At 47.4% G+C, this 16126-nt stretch overlaps 1 protein-coding gene across 1 annotated transcript in view; it reads right to left on the bottom strand.

The window, feature by feature from the left end:
- SPG11 (SPG11 vesicle trafficking associated, spatacsin) overlaps nucleotides 1-16126 on the bottom strand; it is a 124599-nt gene that overhangs the window by 13308 nt on the left and 95165 nt on the right. Inside the window, exons 32-38 of the mRNA XM_075346095.1 lie at nucleotides 13123-13256; nucleotides 9279-9477; nucleotides 9055-9192; nucleotides 8824-8957; nucleotides 8629-8736; nucleotides 8321-8489; nucleotides 6957-7045 (exon numbers count right to left, since the gene is read on the bottom strand). Coding sequence (XP_075202210.1) covers nucleotides 6957-7045; nucleotides 8321-8489; nucleotides 8629-8736; nucleotides 8824-8957; nucleotides 9055-9192; nucleotides 9279-9477; nucleotides 13123-13256 — 971 coding nt within the window. The remainder of the gene's footprint in view (nucleotides 1-6956; nucleotides 7046-8320; nucleotides 8490-8628; nucleotides 8737-8823; nucleotides 8958-9054; nucleotides 9193-9278; nucleotides 9478-13122; nucleotides 13257-16126) is intronic.

Below are 16126 nucleotides of genomic sequence, written 5' to 3'. Positions count from 1 at the left end.
GGCGACAGACGCCTGAAGGATGCGTCTGCCCAAGCTCGCATCTGCCGAAGCATGAGCATGCACTTGGTAGTGCTTCGAAAAGGTATGCAGGCTAGTCCAAGTGGCAGCCTGACAGACTTGTAGAGCCGTAGCCTGGTGCCTGAAAGCCCAAGAGGCACCGACAGCTCTGGTCGAGTGTGCCTTGATCCCCTGCGGGGGAGGCACCTGAGAACACTGATAGGCATCCGAAACGGTCGACCTAATCCAACGGGCTAAGGTCGGCTTAGAAGCAGAAAGGCCCTTGCGCTGACCTGTGGTTAGCACAAAAAGAGAGGTGCACCGCCTAAGAGCAGCGGTGCGAGACACATAGATCCGGAGAGCACGCACCAGATCCAGAGTATGCAACGCTTTCTCAAAGCGATGAACAGGAGCCGGACAAAAGGAAGGTAGGGTAATGTCCTGGTTAAGGTGGAAAGGAGAGACCACCTTAGGAAGAAAGTCCGGAGTCGGACGGAGAACCACCTTATCTTGATGAAAAATCAAAAAAGGTGACTCCGAAGAGAGCGCAGCCAAATCGGAGACTCTCCTGAGGGAAGTTATGGCCACTAAAAAGACCACTTTCTGAGAAAGACGATGCAAAGAGACCTCCCTAAGAGGCTCAAAGGGGGGTTTCTGCAAAACCGTGAGAACCAAATTAAGGTCCCAGGGATCCAAGGGCCGCCGGTAAGGCGGAATGATGTGAGACGCGCCTTGCATGAAGGTGCGCACCTGAGCCAGCCGAGCGAGACGCCGCTGGAACAGTACTGACAGAGCTGAGACTTGTCCCTTGAGAGAGTTGAGGGACAGTCCTAGCTGCAGACCGGACTGTAGAAAAGACAGAAGGGTCGGCAAGGAGAATGGCCAAGGAGGATGGCCGGAAGAGCGACACCAGGACAGGAAAATTTTCCAAGCCCTGTGATAGATCTTGGCAGAGGAAGACTTACGGGCCCGAGTCATAGTGGAGATGACCTCAGGAGGGATACCAGAAGCCGTCAAGATCCAGGACTCAAGAGCCACGCTGTCAATCTGAGAGCCGCAGAATTCTGGCGGAAAAACGGACCTTGTGAGAGAAGGTCTGGACGGTCCGGAAGATGCCACGGCACCTCTACGGACAGATGGAGCAGGTCTGGGTACCAAGCTCGCCTGGGCCAGTCCGGAGCAATAAGGATGACTCGACGGCCCTCCATTCTGATCTTGCGCAGGACTCTGGGCAAAAGAGTTAGAGGGGGGAACACGTAGGACAGACGAAACTGGGACCAGTCTTGAACCAGAGCGTCCGCGGCGAATGCCTGAGGATCGTGGGAGTGAGCCAAGTAAACGGGAACTTTGTTGTTGTGACGGGAAGCCATTAGGTCCACGTCCGGAGTGCCCCATTTGCGGCAGATTGACTGAAAAACTGCCGGGTGCAGGGACCACTCGCCACTGTCCACGGTTTGGCGGCTGAGAAAATCTGCCTCCTAGTTTTCCACGCCTGGAATGTGGACTGCGGATATGGTGGACTTGGAGTCCTCCACCCATTGAAGGATGCGTTGTACCTCCAACATTGCCAGGCGGCTGCGTGTCCCGCCTTGGTGATTGATGTAGGAAACCGCTGTCGCGTTGTCTGACTGGACTCGGATGTGCTTGCCCGCCAACAGGTGGTGAAAAGCTAGGAGAGCCAGAAGCACGGCTCTGGTTTCCAGCACATTGATCGAAAGGGCTGACTCGGACGGAGTTCAAGTGCCCTGCGCTCGGTGGTGGAGATGTACCACTCCCCAGCCAGATAGGCTGGCATCCGTGGTGAGGATCACCCAGGACGGGGCCAGAAAGGAGCGTCCCTGAGACAGAGAGAGGGGCCGAAGCCACCACTGAAGAGAGCTCCTGGTCTGTGGCGACAGAGCCACTAGCCTGTGCAAGGAGGAAGGCCGCTTGTCCCAACAGCGGAGAATGTTCAGCTGCAGGGGACGCAGATGGAACTGGGCAAAGGGAACAGCCTCCATGGACGCCACCATCTGACCCAGCACCTGCATCAGGCACCTGAGGGAATAACGGCGGGGCCTCAGCAGAGAGCGCACCGCCAGATGGAGGAACTGCTGTTTGACTAAGGGCAACTTCACAAGTGCCGGCAGAGTCTCGAACTGCATCCCCAGGTACGTGAGACTCTGGGTCGGAGTCAGAGTGGACTTGGGAAGATTGACAAGCCACCCGAATTGTGCTAGAGTGGCGAGAGTGAGCGAGACACTCCGCTGACAGTCTGCGCTGGATGAAGCCTTGACTAGAAGGTCGTCCAGGTAAGAGAGCACTGCCAACCCCTGGAGGTGCAGAACCGCAATCACTGCTGCCATGACCTTGGTGAATACCCGAGGGGCCGTGGCTAACCCGAAGGGGAGAGCCACGAATTGGAAATGATCTTCTCCTATTGCAAAGCGTAGCCAACACTGGTGTGAAACTGCAATTGGCACATGTAGATAGGCATCTCTGATGTCGATGGACGCCAGGAAATCCCCTTGGGTCATTGAGGCAATGACTGATCGCAGAGACTCCATGCGAAAGTGCCGCACTCGAACATGCTTGTTGAGAAGTTTGAGATCCAGGATGGGCCGGAAGGAACCGTCCTTTTTGGGGACTAGGAAGAGATTTGAGTAGAAACCTCTGAACCATTCCCGGGCGGGAACTGGTACAATTACTCCGTTGGCCTGCAAGGATGCCACGGCCTGAGAGAAGGCGGCGGCCTTTGAGCAGGGGGGAGTTGACAGAAAAAATCTGTTTGGCGGGCTGGAAGAGAATTCTATCCTTTAGCCGTGGGAGATGATATCCCGCACCCACTGATCGGAGACGTGTTGAAACCACGCGTCGCCAAAGTGGGAGAGCCTGCCACCGACTAAGGACGTTGCTGGCGCGGAGAGATAGTCACGAGGAGGCTGCCTTAGTGGCAGCACCTCCTGCGGTCTTTTGTGGACGCGCTTTTGGGCGCCAGTTGGATTTCTGGTCCTTGGCTGAGTTAGTGGACGAGGCCGAGGGCTTAGACGACCAGTTGGAGGAACGAAAGGAACGAAACCTCGACTGATTCCTGCCCTGGACAGGTTTCCTGGTTTTGGTTTGTGGCATGGAAGTACTCTTCCCGCCAGTAGCTTCCTTAATAATGTCATCCAGCTGTTCACCGAACAGCCGGGACCCAGCAAAAGGGAGTCCAGCAAGGTACTTCTTTGAAGAAGCATCTGCCTTCCACTCTCGAAGCCACAAGATCCTGCGGATAGCGAGGGAATTAGCCGAAGCCACCGCAGTGCGGTGAGAAGCCTCAAGCATGGCAGACATGGCATAGGATGAAAAAGCTGAAGCTTGGGAAGTTAAGGTAACCATTTCGGGCATAGAGTCCCTGGCGAGGGAATGCATCCCCTCCAGAGAAGCAGAGATGGCTTTGAGAGCCCACACTGCTGCAAAAGTCGGGGAGAACGAGGCCCCTGCCTCTTCATATACAGATTTGGCCAGAAGGTCAATCTGGCGGTCAGTGGAATCCTTAAGAGAGGTGCCATCAGCCACCGATACAACGGTCCGGGCTGAGAGTCTAGACACCGGGGGGTCTACCTTTGGTGAATGAGCCCACTTCTTGACCACCTCAGGTGGAAAGGGAAAACGGTCATCAGAACCACGCTTTGGGAAGCGTTTGTCAGGACAGGCCCTGGGCTTGGTCACAGCGGCCTGAAAACTGGAGTGGTTAAAGAATACACTCTTTGCCCTTTTAGGCGAGGTAAACTGGTGCTTTTCTGCCAGAGAGGGTTGCTCCTCTGATACTGGCGGATTGAGATCCAGTACAGAATTAATGGACGCAATCAAATCACTGACATCTGAGTCACTTTCGGACAGATCAATGGGGTACATTGAGTTAGCCTCCGAGCCCCCCGTAAAGGCATCCTCCTCATCCTGCGAGTCAGCTCCTGAATCAGAGCCACGGGACGAGGAAGGAGAGGGAACCCTGCGTCTCTTCTTAGAAGGACGGGGTCTGGGACCAGATGATGAATCCTCTATGAGCTCCGGTCCTGAGAGACCCCTAGCAGCAGAGGCACCCTGTGAAGGGAGCTGATGCATGTTCAGCAAAGTCCTGGACAGATGTCCCATGGAGTCAGCAAAAGACTGGGAGATAGACCTAGAAAAGGCTTCTACCCAAGCCGGAGGCTCAGGCACAGGAGCAGGAGCAGCCTGAGAGACCACTGGGAGTGAGACTCCAGGCTGAGGCACCGTCAGGTTAGAGCAGGCATCACAATGTGGATAGATGCTCGATTCAGGCAGTAGGAGCTTACATGCAGTGCATACTGAATACAGCTTTGGAGCCTTGCTCCTCGTGTGAGACATGCTGCTGGAGTGGGGGCTCTGCCAGAGAATGACCCCCAGAGAGTATATACAGAGGAGCACAACCAGAGGTTGTGTCTTACCAGACCGCTGGAGCGGTGTTGTGTGCCCTCCAGATCCCGAAGCCCGGACCCCCAAGCACAGCACCTCAGCAGAGATGCTGCAGACCAGCGCTGCAATGACTGATCGCAGAGAGAACGCTGAGAAAATGGCCGCCGGAGCGAAGAGAGGGGGCGGGACTTGCTTGGGAGCGGGATCTGGAGGGCCATAGAGACCTACAGGGGAGGGGACATACACTGCAGAGAGGCGTGTCCCTCCCCTGTGCAGAACAGCCGCTGGGCGGAGCCGAGCCTGTCCCTCTGCATGAGTGACATGCGAGGGAATAGAAACCGAAACTAGGCCTCCGGCGAAGCCAGGGCCTAAATTTGAGCGGTGCGGCCGGCGCGCAGGCACCATCGGCGCGGTTCTCAGGGGACAGCCAGGGAACCCGCCGGAAATGTCATAAAAACACAATCAGCACACTCCCACAACAATAAAGTACAGGGACCCGCATATATAAACGCCTCAGGTACTTAGCTTGCTGAGACGCAGGGTTCCAAGTCCCTGGGGATGAGTGCTCCGGTCCAGCAGGATCCTGAAGGGCTGCGGATGGAGACCGGTCTCCTGCCAAGCATGGAGAACTGCGCTGGCTCCCACTTCAAGCCAGAGCCCAGGAGAGATGGTGAAGGAGCGCGGCATGTAAGGCTCCAGCCTTGGAATCAACCTTAACAACACCGCCGACACAGTGGGGTGAAAAGGGACGTGCCGGGGGTCCAGACTTGGACCCGCTTTTCTTCAAACTCTTTCCAAAAATCAAAAATCAGATGAGAATGCATGTGTGGATGTATGCCTTCTGAACACAAAGCGATAAACTGGCTAGATCTGGTTCTCCAGGGGGTGTATAAGCTCAGAGGGAGGAGCTACACTTTTAAGTGTAGAACTTTGTGTGTCCTCCGGAGGCAGAAGCTAAACACCCATTGTCTGGGTCTCCCATAGGAACGATAAAGAAAGGGGTACACGTGGCTGTCCAAAATATACCATGCCCTTCTTAAAGTAGCCTCCTCGCCCTCTCCTTTCACATTGTGCAGTAGCTCACCATTCCTTGGCTTTGATCCTCGCTTTCTCTCCATTATTTTTACATTCATTCAACTATTGACCTTCTACCCAATATAAGAAGCAGACTGAGTTCTGCCAATGTAACCAAGCATCAGCTAAATGATTGGTCTCATGAAAGGCATATGTTAAAGCTATACTATGAATTTCTATAGGTGTGGTCACACCTCAACAACCAACATTTCTGTATCTCTAGAACGGGTACTGACTAGAGTTGAGCGGATCGGTCATAATCCGGGTCCGGCGGATCCGGAATCCGCGGATGGTGGGGGGGGGGGGGGGAGAGGGAGAGGGAAAGGGAGAGGGAGAGGGAGAAAAAAAAATATAAATAAATAAATAGATAATTAATAAGGATCCGGATCGTTCACCCCGGGTTGCGGTCCAACTCGGATCGGAACCTCGAACTGTGCGGATCCGGATTTTTCAGATCCGGGTCCGTTCAACACTAACACTAACTGACTAATGTCCTAGCCACTGACAGTAAAAGGATGTTCACACACGAGCAGCTTTTTCTATTGGAGTTTTGAATACTGCCAACTGTTGCTTTCCTCCAAGACTGAAAATAGCATTTATATTAAACCGCTCTAGACTAAGTGCTTCTGCCCCTTTAAGATAGTGAGCGAATAGGGTCTCTGAGTACCTGTACAGTGGAACTTTGGTTTACGAGAACAATCCATTCTGGGAGTGTGCTTGTAAACCAAGTTACTCGTCTAGCAAAGTAAGATTTCCCATAGGAAATCATTGCAATGCAGACAATTCATTCCACAACTTGTTCAATTTCCCATCCTGGTCCCCTATTGTGTCATTACACACACACACACACACACACACACACACACACACACACACACACACACACACACACACACACACACACACACACACACACACTATGCTCAGCTTACCTTCCGTTCCATCGCTTGCCTCCCGGTTCTTGTAGTTCGCTGGTAAAGGATGTGTATCAGATAACCTTCACGACTGATTGGTCAGCACTCTGCCTTTGAGTAGCAGCTGACAGCGGGCGTTCCTCCTCGTCGCGATGGTTACCCGATATACATCCTGTAGTGACGAACTACAAGAACCGGGAGGCCGGCGATGGAACGGAAGGTAAGGTGAGCATAATATGTGTGTGTGCGCGTGTTTGTGTGCGTTTGTGCAGACTGCAAGAGCGGGTTAGAGCGCGGTGGAAGTATGGAACCGGAAGTGTGTGCGGTGAGTATTTTGCTTGTAAGGCAAAGCTTGCTCGTAAACGGAGTTACAATTTACAGCAAGCTTTGCTCGTGTAGCGAAATAGTCGCACACCGGGCTACTCGTTAACCGAGGTTCCACTGTATTTCAATAATCAAAAGTTCAGACATAAAAAACAGATTTGAACTTGAATTTCAGGGGATTAAAGAAACATTACATAGGGAAAAAAAATGTAAGAAAGATGTTAATCTCATCAGGATGTGTCCACTTACCTTAGAATAGCTCTCAGCAGCATCAATCAGCAGTGTGAGCGCCTTCATAATAGAAGATCTCAGCTCTGCCAGGTCAGACATCCAATATTCTGCAGGACATAGCACATCAAAATATTCACAATGATTATATAACTATGCATGCATCTCAGAAAAGACAGCTGCTACTTATTATTAACCACTTTGAAGTCTTGTTACTTAATAATAATCATATACATAGGGTATGTTCATTTTAAACAAAGCATGTAGAGTACTGTGCAAATGTTTTAGACCGGTGTGGAAAAAAGAATTTAAAAAAAAAAAGTGTCAGTAATTTAAATCATAAAAGAAGTTACTACAAATTGTGCCAACAAGAGACACTACCAAGGGCGGGTGCTGTGTCACCATGATGACCCCGGGTTACTGAGGTACAGATCGCCTCACAGACCAGGGAACCTACATCACCAGAGTTCCCTGCAGCAAGGTCCTGCGATAAAGACCGTGAGATGAGAAAATGTCTGTCTGACAATGGCTACGTGGCATGGGTGCAGGGAACCCCGGTGACGTCACAAGGTGAACTGAGTTCATCAGTGCAGCAAATCGTGTTGATCCGCTGTCATGAACTCGATCCACCTTGTGACGTCACCAGAGGTCCCTGCAGCAAGGTCCCATGGTAAATACCGCGAGATGAGGAAATGGCTGCAGGGAACCCATGACATCAAAAAAGCACAGAAAACACACACACACACAAAAAAAAAAGCAACTGGGCATTACACAAGCGTTTTATCCTGCGTTTTTCACTGACTCCATTAAAGTCAATTGGTGAAAAAATGCAGGAAGAAAATGCAGAAACAATTGACACGCTGCTACTTTTTTCAGCAACAAAACTACAAGAAAAAAAGCAGCATGTGCACAGCCAGGATTATCATAGACTTTGTTGGCATGCTTTTTTGATTAAAAAAAGCAACTGGTCTTATGATTTCTCACCAAGAATTTATTGGATCTGAGAGTGATAGGATTGTATCATCTGAATATAGGCTTATGTTATGTTGCCCCTTTCCTGCTGGAATGCCTTTAATTTGACTATTCGCTCTAATGGCCTCGGCTAGGTGTTCCATAACCATAGTAACAGTGGTGGAGAAAACGGGCCATCCTGCCTAGTACCATTTGTACTATTTAAATTATTTAGAAAGAATGATTATTTCATAGAACAGAGGCAGATGGACCGGTAAATAATGCCACAATTGACAAATATTTGACCATGAAAATTAAAATTTGTTTGCAGTGTTTGATATATATTCCCAATTCTTTACAGCATTTTTGATCCACACCTGCCTATATCTCTTGCACAGTACCGCATATGCCATGTGTAATTTTGGACCACGTACCCCAAGGCCTGGATTGGATTAATCGGAGCTGAATTTTGGCTGCATGCTCATGGTTGTGGCCAATATCCCGATGCAGACTGAAGCAGAGTGCGGTCATATTGTGCTTCTCACTGTCGCCTGGATGACAGCGCTTAATGTATTCCAAGAGGGCAGTCTGCAATCCGCCTTTCTAAATGCAAGACACAGGTAGAGGGAATATATAATTAGGATAATCAAAACTTATTGAACCTGGATTTCAAACAACTCAGCATTCGCAGATTATCAGGATAGTCTACATAAGTCTTTACACGGCCTCCTATCATACTCACCGCATCAAGCTGTTTCCGCAACAGAACCTCAAAGTGCTGATTCTTGTGCAAGATATCAAAGACATAAACCATGTCATTATATCGCCCAATCCCTGACAGAAGTCTAACCTAAAAGGAACAATATGACAAAAACACACATTCATAAAATTACATAATTAGCAACGAGAGCAGGAGAATATACGGAAGCCGACATACCATTAGGCTATATTCCTGATTGGGAGCCAAATGCATCTCTGTCAGGTGGTGACATGCCTGCAGGACGCGTCGAATCCCTTCCAGGTGGCACGTAAGACTGAAGCAATCATGAGCCGCAATGAGGATCTCAATAACTAAAGTGAATACAATTTTTACAGCAATTATACAGTCTCCAAATAAGACAAAGGCCCAAATAAAAGGTATAAAAATAAGAAAAGTCCAAGTACTGACCGCAATTAAGCTCTGTAAGTGGAACAGTCTCCAGGTGATCCAGTAAGTATAACCCCACCAAAGTTGGATCTGGACACAGTTTTGCGATCTGAAGAAAGTTGGACCGTTTCTCAGAGACATTGCATACCTCAGACTGACCTGCAAATATGGATCAATTTATAATGATGACTGATAATCTGACATGACCCCACCATTTCCAACAGTCTCTTCAGTCCAGCACCAACCTCCTTCCTTGTTCACTGTTCTCCAGATCTTTAAGCTACCTTCAGCTACAATCTTGGCTACAGTCTCGGGGGAAAGCCCATGCAATGTGATTATTGCCTGTGCTCGGTCACCCAGCTCAGGGCGATAACTGGACAGCAAGGTCCGCAGAACCTCACTTGGATCCCGGAATGATACGTCTGAGAAAGAACAGCCAAGATCCTAAAATGTAGGTAAAGAAAAGTGATTATTGGTAACAAACTGCTCGCACAACAGGACCACACCAACTCAAAATCTAGCGCACACATTATAGCAGACTCTGCAGATAGTAAAAGTTACATGATATCATGGCAGAGACTCTTTTTTTGGAACAAGCCCTGTCACCACCATTTGTGATTTCCAGCAGATACAGACTTTATTAAGGTTCAGGTTTACATCTTCCCGATCTATACGAAGATTCAACTTTGCTTTCTTTTGGGACAACTTCTTTCCAAATTCAAAATTACCAAGAACAGCTTTTAGCAATACCTACAAGTGCACCATGCACCCCCAAACCTATTTCTAACTCTAGGTACCCCCTTTTTTGGTGTGCTTTGTGGTTCCAAGGCCCCAGACTCGTTTCAACTTTGTATACCGATTTTTTGTGTTAACATGAAACCATTCATTATACAATTCTTGCAGCTAAAAGGCAAATGGGTGGGACACTACTCCCTCCTTGTCCAAGGAAGAATGTCAGGAGGCTATGGAACCCCACCTATGTGTATCCGGGGAAGCTAATAAGCAGCTCAGTAAAATATTATTTTCCAATCCTACTTAGCCCCCATTTAGTTATATGGCATGGTTAGGAGCACCTAATCAGAATATCAGATATGTTATCATACCCCCAAGGAATTTTCTCTGACGCCTCATTGGGGGACACAGGACCACGGGTGTTATGCTGCTTATCCATTTTTTTTTCACATGGTATGGACTTACCCTTCCATAAATGAATAATTAGAAGTGGTCTTGATTTTGGAAACCCCATTGAAGTTCTGGCCATGCCTTTGCTTATAAGGTCTACTCGTCTCTGGACACATTACCTAGTATTTTAATTTTGCCAACCTTTATTTATGGCCAGAAAAGTTGTAGCCATCCAATGGACGACTCCTAGACCTCCCAGCAAACACATGGTCAATCAGATAATTCTACGTGAAAATAAAGTTAGGTCCTGAAATATTTGGACAGTGACTGAATCTTCGTGGTTTGGCCTCTGCATGCCGCTATTTTTTATTTAAAATGAATCAATTGAATTGTAATTGAAGTGGAGCCTTTCAGGTTTAATTATAGGGTTGAATATAAATATCCTGTGAAACGTTTAGAAATTGCAACCATTTTTCTACAGAGTCTTCTCACTTAAGGGGCTCAGAAGTAATTGGATAAATTAACTTTACCATAAATAAAATGTTCCTTCCTAATACTTTGTAGAGAATCATTTGTAGACAATGACTGCCTGAAGTCTGGAAACCATGGACTTCACCAATCGTTGGGTTTTCTCCTTTGTGAGGCCTTGCAGACCTTTACTGCAGCTGACTTCAGTTGTTACTTGATTGTGGGTCTTCTTGCCTTATGTTTTGTCTTAGGCATGTGAAATTCATGCTAAATGAGGTTAAGATCCAGTGATTAACTCAGCCATTGCAGAATATTCCACTTCTTTGCCTTCAAATACTCCTGGGTTGCTTTCGCAGTAGGTTTGGGTCATTGGCCATGTGCACTATGAAGCACCATCCAATCATCCTTGCTGCATTTGGGTGAATCTGAGCAGACATTATAGCCCTGTACACTTCAGAATTCATCCAGCTGCTTCTGTCTGCAGTCACATCATCAATAAACACTAGTGACCCAGGGCCATTGGAAACGATGCATGCTCGGCCATCACACTGCCTCCACCATGTTTTACTGAGGATGTGGTGTGCTTTAGATCATGAGCCGTTCCAAGCCTTATCCATAGTTTCTTTTTTCATCAGCATTGTAGTACAGGTTGTTCTTAGTTTCATCTGTCTAAAGAATGCTTTTCCAGAACTGGGCTGGCTTCTTTAGATGTTATTTATCTTGGCAAAGTCTAATCTTGCCTTTTAATTTTTATGACTTATTAATGGTTTGCTCCTTTTGATGAGCCGTCTGTATTTGCTCTCATGAAGTCTTCTCTTTATGGTGGACTTAGATACTGAAACACCTAGTCCCTGGAGAGTGTTCTTCACTTGGGTGGATTTTGTGAAGGAGGTTTTTCTTCACCATAGAAAGGATTCTGCAATCATCCATCACTGTTTTCCTCCATAGATGTTCGGGCCTCTTTGAATTCCCAAACTCAACAGCACGTTGTTTTTTTTGTACAATGTACCAAACTGTTACTGTGGCCACTTCTAACAGTTCCGTTATTGCTCTGATTGATTTTTTTTTATTTTTTTTTTAGCCTAATGATTGTTTGTTTTTCTTCCATCGTGAACTCCTTTGACTGCATGTTGTGGGTTGATAACAGCTTCCAAATGTAACTTTATAGCCCATATTGATTATATACCTGCATCTTGAAAATTTTTTGGGAAACTGCAAAATGTCAAAACTTGTGTCCATGTCCAAATATTTTTTGGGACCCAACTATCTTATATTTAAAAAAAAAAAAACAAAAAAAAAAAAACATAAGAATTTTAATAAATGTAATACAATTTGGGATGACAGGTGTGGGTTACCACTGACCCAACACTTTGCAGTTACCTTCCTCTCCTTTGGCCCAAATACTTTGTTACATTAGTTTATACAACCCTGCATTCCTCTACTTTTTTCATTCTTTTTAGTTTTTTCAAAATTGATCATTTGAGATTTTGATAACTGCACATCCGCTTATGTTACTATGTGTGATTGACTCCTGTACACAGTCTTATACTTCCATATGTGACTTTTTGACACTGACGCTTGCAATACCTGCTAAATATGCTTTCCATTTTCTATGGTGATCTAACCTCCTGTATTACATACTTTTGGACTCATTGTATACGATTCTGAAAATGTGTTTTTTTGTGCGTTGTTGTTTGCTAAACATTTTTTCAATAAAAACGAGTTTGTAAAATAATCAAAAATGTGTGTAAACTTAGTAGCACAAGTCATTAAAATACGACTGCAACCCAGGCCTGTAACGTTATTCTTGGATATCTAGAGGAGGGGGCAGACCTGAGCTCACCGGCAACAATCGGCATTACATGGCTGTTATATCATGTTACGAAACGGTTGGCCTACCACTGGTTGGACTCTGCGCCTCTGGCCCTGGGAGACCTTAGGGAGAGGGTCAATAATATAATTTGGCTGGAGAGGGGAGTGTATCTTAAATGAAATGCGCTCAAAAACATTCTATAAAATATGGGGCACATGGCTGAATACTCCGGGTCTTCCCTCCCCAACATTGTTGCAGGATACCATGGGAGACCAGGGCCTTCTCCTTATCACTGGTTAACTAATTTCTGATCTAGGGTGTTCTTCTGAATAATTCTGATTTACATGTGGTAGGTGAGGAAGGATGTGACATGGTTCGGTAGAGAGGAGTATGCTAAAGTGAATCATTTATTCTGTGACGTGTATTGATGGTGGGTGTGGGTTACAGGTGCATGGTTTGTTTGGTTATATACAATAAGATGGAATAACAATGTTATTCTGGCGACCGGAGACGGTCTTATCCCAAATTGTTTTCCCAGGAATAGGGACTGTTAAATATACCATGTGTTTTTTGTTAAATAATAATAATAATAATAATAATAAGAATAATATTATTATTATTATTATTAATAATAATAAAAATTATCCTGATTTTTTTTTTTTAATGTGTGTAAAGCTTTTACATACCTGGCTAAGCTCATACATACACAGCAGCTGTCTGCAAAAAGTCTTTCCATGTGTACAGGCATCTTTCAGAACTTCCAGATATGTGATCACAGGGTTGGCGGGGGTCTGAGAAGACGTGGAATCCACACTGGATGCTACAGACAAAAACAGAAAAAAAGGCTAAGAAAGTATGTAGAAGGTCAGGTCCTTTACTATATGAGAGACCACTCAAAGTGCTCAAGCCCATTTACAGCTATTCTAAATGCGGATGGGTGGAAGTCTGTAATCCAGGCATGGTGGCCTCCATATCTATAAAGAGGCGGTGGGTAGTGCTGAGCAAGTAGTGTGGTTAACTATTCATACTCGCTATTCTTTTAGCGAGTAGTATCCTCTACTCGCATATTCGTTATGAGTAGTGGGCGCAATGTAAGTCAATGGGAAGAAGGGAATTTTGTTTACTTACCGTAAATTCCTTTTCTTCTAGCTCCAATTGGGAGACCCAGACAATTGGGTGTATAGCTCATGCCTCCGGAGGCCACACAAAGCATTACACTAAAAGTGTAAAGCCCCTCCCCTTCTGCCTATACACCCCCCGTGCATCACGGGTTCCTCAGTTTTAGTGCAAAAGCAAGAAGGAGGAAAGCAAATAAATTGGTTTAAAGTAACTTCAATCCGAAGAATCTCGGAGAACTGAAACCATTCAACATGAACAACATGTGTACACGAAAAAACAACAGGGCGGGTGCTGGGTCTCCCAATTGGAGCTAGAAGAAAAGGAATTTACGGTAAGTAAACAAAATTCCCTTCTTCTTTGTCGCTCCATTGGGAGACCCAGACAATTGGGACGTCCCAAAGCAGTCCCTGGGTGGGTAAAATAATACCTCATAATAGAGCCGTAAAGAAGGGAATTTTGTTTACTTACCGTAAATTCCTTTTCTTCTAGCTCCAATTGGGAGACCCAGACAGTGGTGTATAGCTACTGCCTCTGGAGGCCGCACAAAGAACTACACTTAAAAGTGTAAGGCCCCTCCCCTTCTGGCTATACACCCTCCCGTAGGAGTACGGATTCCTCAGTTTTAGTACCAAAGCCAGGAGGAGGAAAGCCAATAACAGTTTCAAAAACAAATTCAATCCGATAACAAGATCGGAGAACTTAAGAAACAACATGAACAACATGTGCACCCGAAAAACGAAACCCTAAGAACAAATAGGGCGGGTGCTGGGTCTCCCAATTGGAGCTAGAAGAAAAGGAATTTACGGTAAGTAAACAAAATTCCCTTCTTCTTTTTCGCTCCTAATTGGGAGACCCAGACAGTGGGACGTCCAAAAGCAGTCCCTGGGTGGGTAAAAAGATACCACATGAACGGGCTGTCAGACAGCCTCTTCCTACAGGTGGGCCACCGCCGCCTGAAGGACCTGTCTACCTAGGCTGGCATCTGCCGAAGCGTAGGTATGCACTTGATAGTGTTTGGTAAACGTGTGCAGACTCGACCAGGTAGCCGCCTGGCACACTTGCTGAGCCGTAGCCTGATGCCGCAATGCCCAGGACGCACCCACGGCTCTGGTAGAATGGGCCTTCAGTCCAGATGGAATCGGAAGCCCAGCAGAACGGTATGTGTGAAGAATTGGTTCCTTGATCCACCGCGCAAGGGTGGATTTGGAAGCTTGCGATCCCTTATGCTGCCCAGCGACTAGGACAAAGAGCGCATCAGAACGGCGTAGAGGCGCCGTGCGAGAAATGTAAATCCTAAGTGCTCTCACCAGGTCCAACAGATGTAAACCCTTTTCAAATTGGTGAACTGGATGCGGACACAAAGATGGCAAAGTGATATCCTGATTGAGATGAAAGGAAGAAACCACCTTGGGAGAAAACTCCGGAATTGGACGCAGTACTACCTTGTCTTGGTGAAACACCAGGAAGGGAGATTTGCAAGATAACGCCGCTAGCTCGGACACTCTTCGAAGAGACGTGACCGCCACAAGAAAAACTACTTTTTGTGAAAGCCGAGAAAGGGAAACCTCTTTCAAAGGCTCGAAAGGCGGCTTCTGGAGAGCAATGAGAACCTTGTTCAGATCCCAGGGTTCCAATGGCCGTTTGTAAGGAGGAACGATATGACAAACTCCTTGGAGAAAAGTGCGTACTTTAGAAAGCCGTGCCAAGCGCTTCTGAAAGAATACGGATAGCGCGGAGACTTGACCCTTAAGCGAGCTAAGCGACAAACCTTTTTCCAACCCAGACTGCAGGGAAGGAAAGAAAAATTGGCAATGCAAATGGCCAGGGAGAAAACCCTTGAGCCAAGCACCACGCTAAGAATATCTTCCACGTCCTGTGATAGATCTTAGCTGAGGATGGTTTTCTAGCCTGTCTCATTGTGGCAACAACTTCATGAGATAAACCTGAGGCCGCTAGGATCCAGGACTCAATGGCCACACAGTCAGGTTCAGGGCCGCAGAATTCAGATGGAAAAACGGCCCTTGAGACAGCAAATCTGGACGGTTTGGTAGTGTCCACGGTTGGCCTACCGTGAGATGCCACAGATCCGGGTACCACGACCTTCTTGGCCAATCTGGAGCGACGAGTATGGCTCGATGGCAGTCGGACTTGATTTTCCGGAGAACTCTGGGTAACAATGCTAGAGGTGGGAACACATAGGGGAGTCGGAATTGCGACCAATCCTGAACCAAGGCGTCTGCCGCCAGCGCTCGGTGATCGTGAGACCGTGCTATGAAAACTGGGACCTTGTTGTTGTGCCGTGACGCCATCAGATCGACGTCCGGCGTCCCCCAGCGGCAACAGATCTGTTGAAACACGTCCGGGTGAAGGGACCATTCTCCTGCGTCCATGCCCTGGCGACTGAGAAAGTCTGCTTCCCAGTTTTCCACGCCTGGGATGTGAACTGCGGATATAGTGGACGCTCTGCTTTCCACCCACGTCAAAATCCGCTGGACTTCTTGAAAAGCTTGGCGACTGCGTGTTCCCCCTTGGTGGTTGATGTACGCCACCGCCGTGGAATTGTCCGACTGA

The sequence above is a fragment of the Anomaloglossus baeobatrachus genome, chromosome 4 (assembly GCF_048569485.1).
Source record: "Anomaloglossus baeobatrachus isolate aAnoBae1 chromosome 4, aAnoBae1.hap1, whole genome shotgun sequence".
In the NCBI taxonomy this organism is placed as follows: Eukaryota; Metazoa; Chordata; class Amphibia; order Anura; family Aromobatidae; genus Anomaloglossus; species Anomaloglossus baeobatrachus.
Note: the sequence above shows the minus strand (reverse complement) of the source record. Positions and strands in the feature narration are given on the sequence as shown.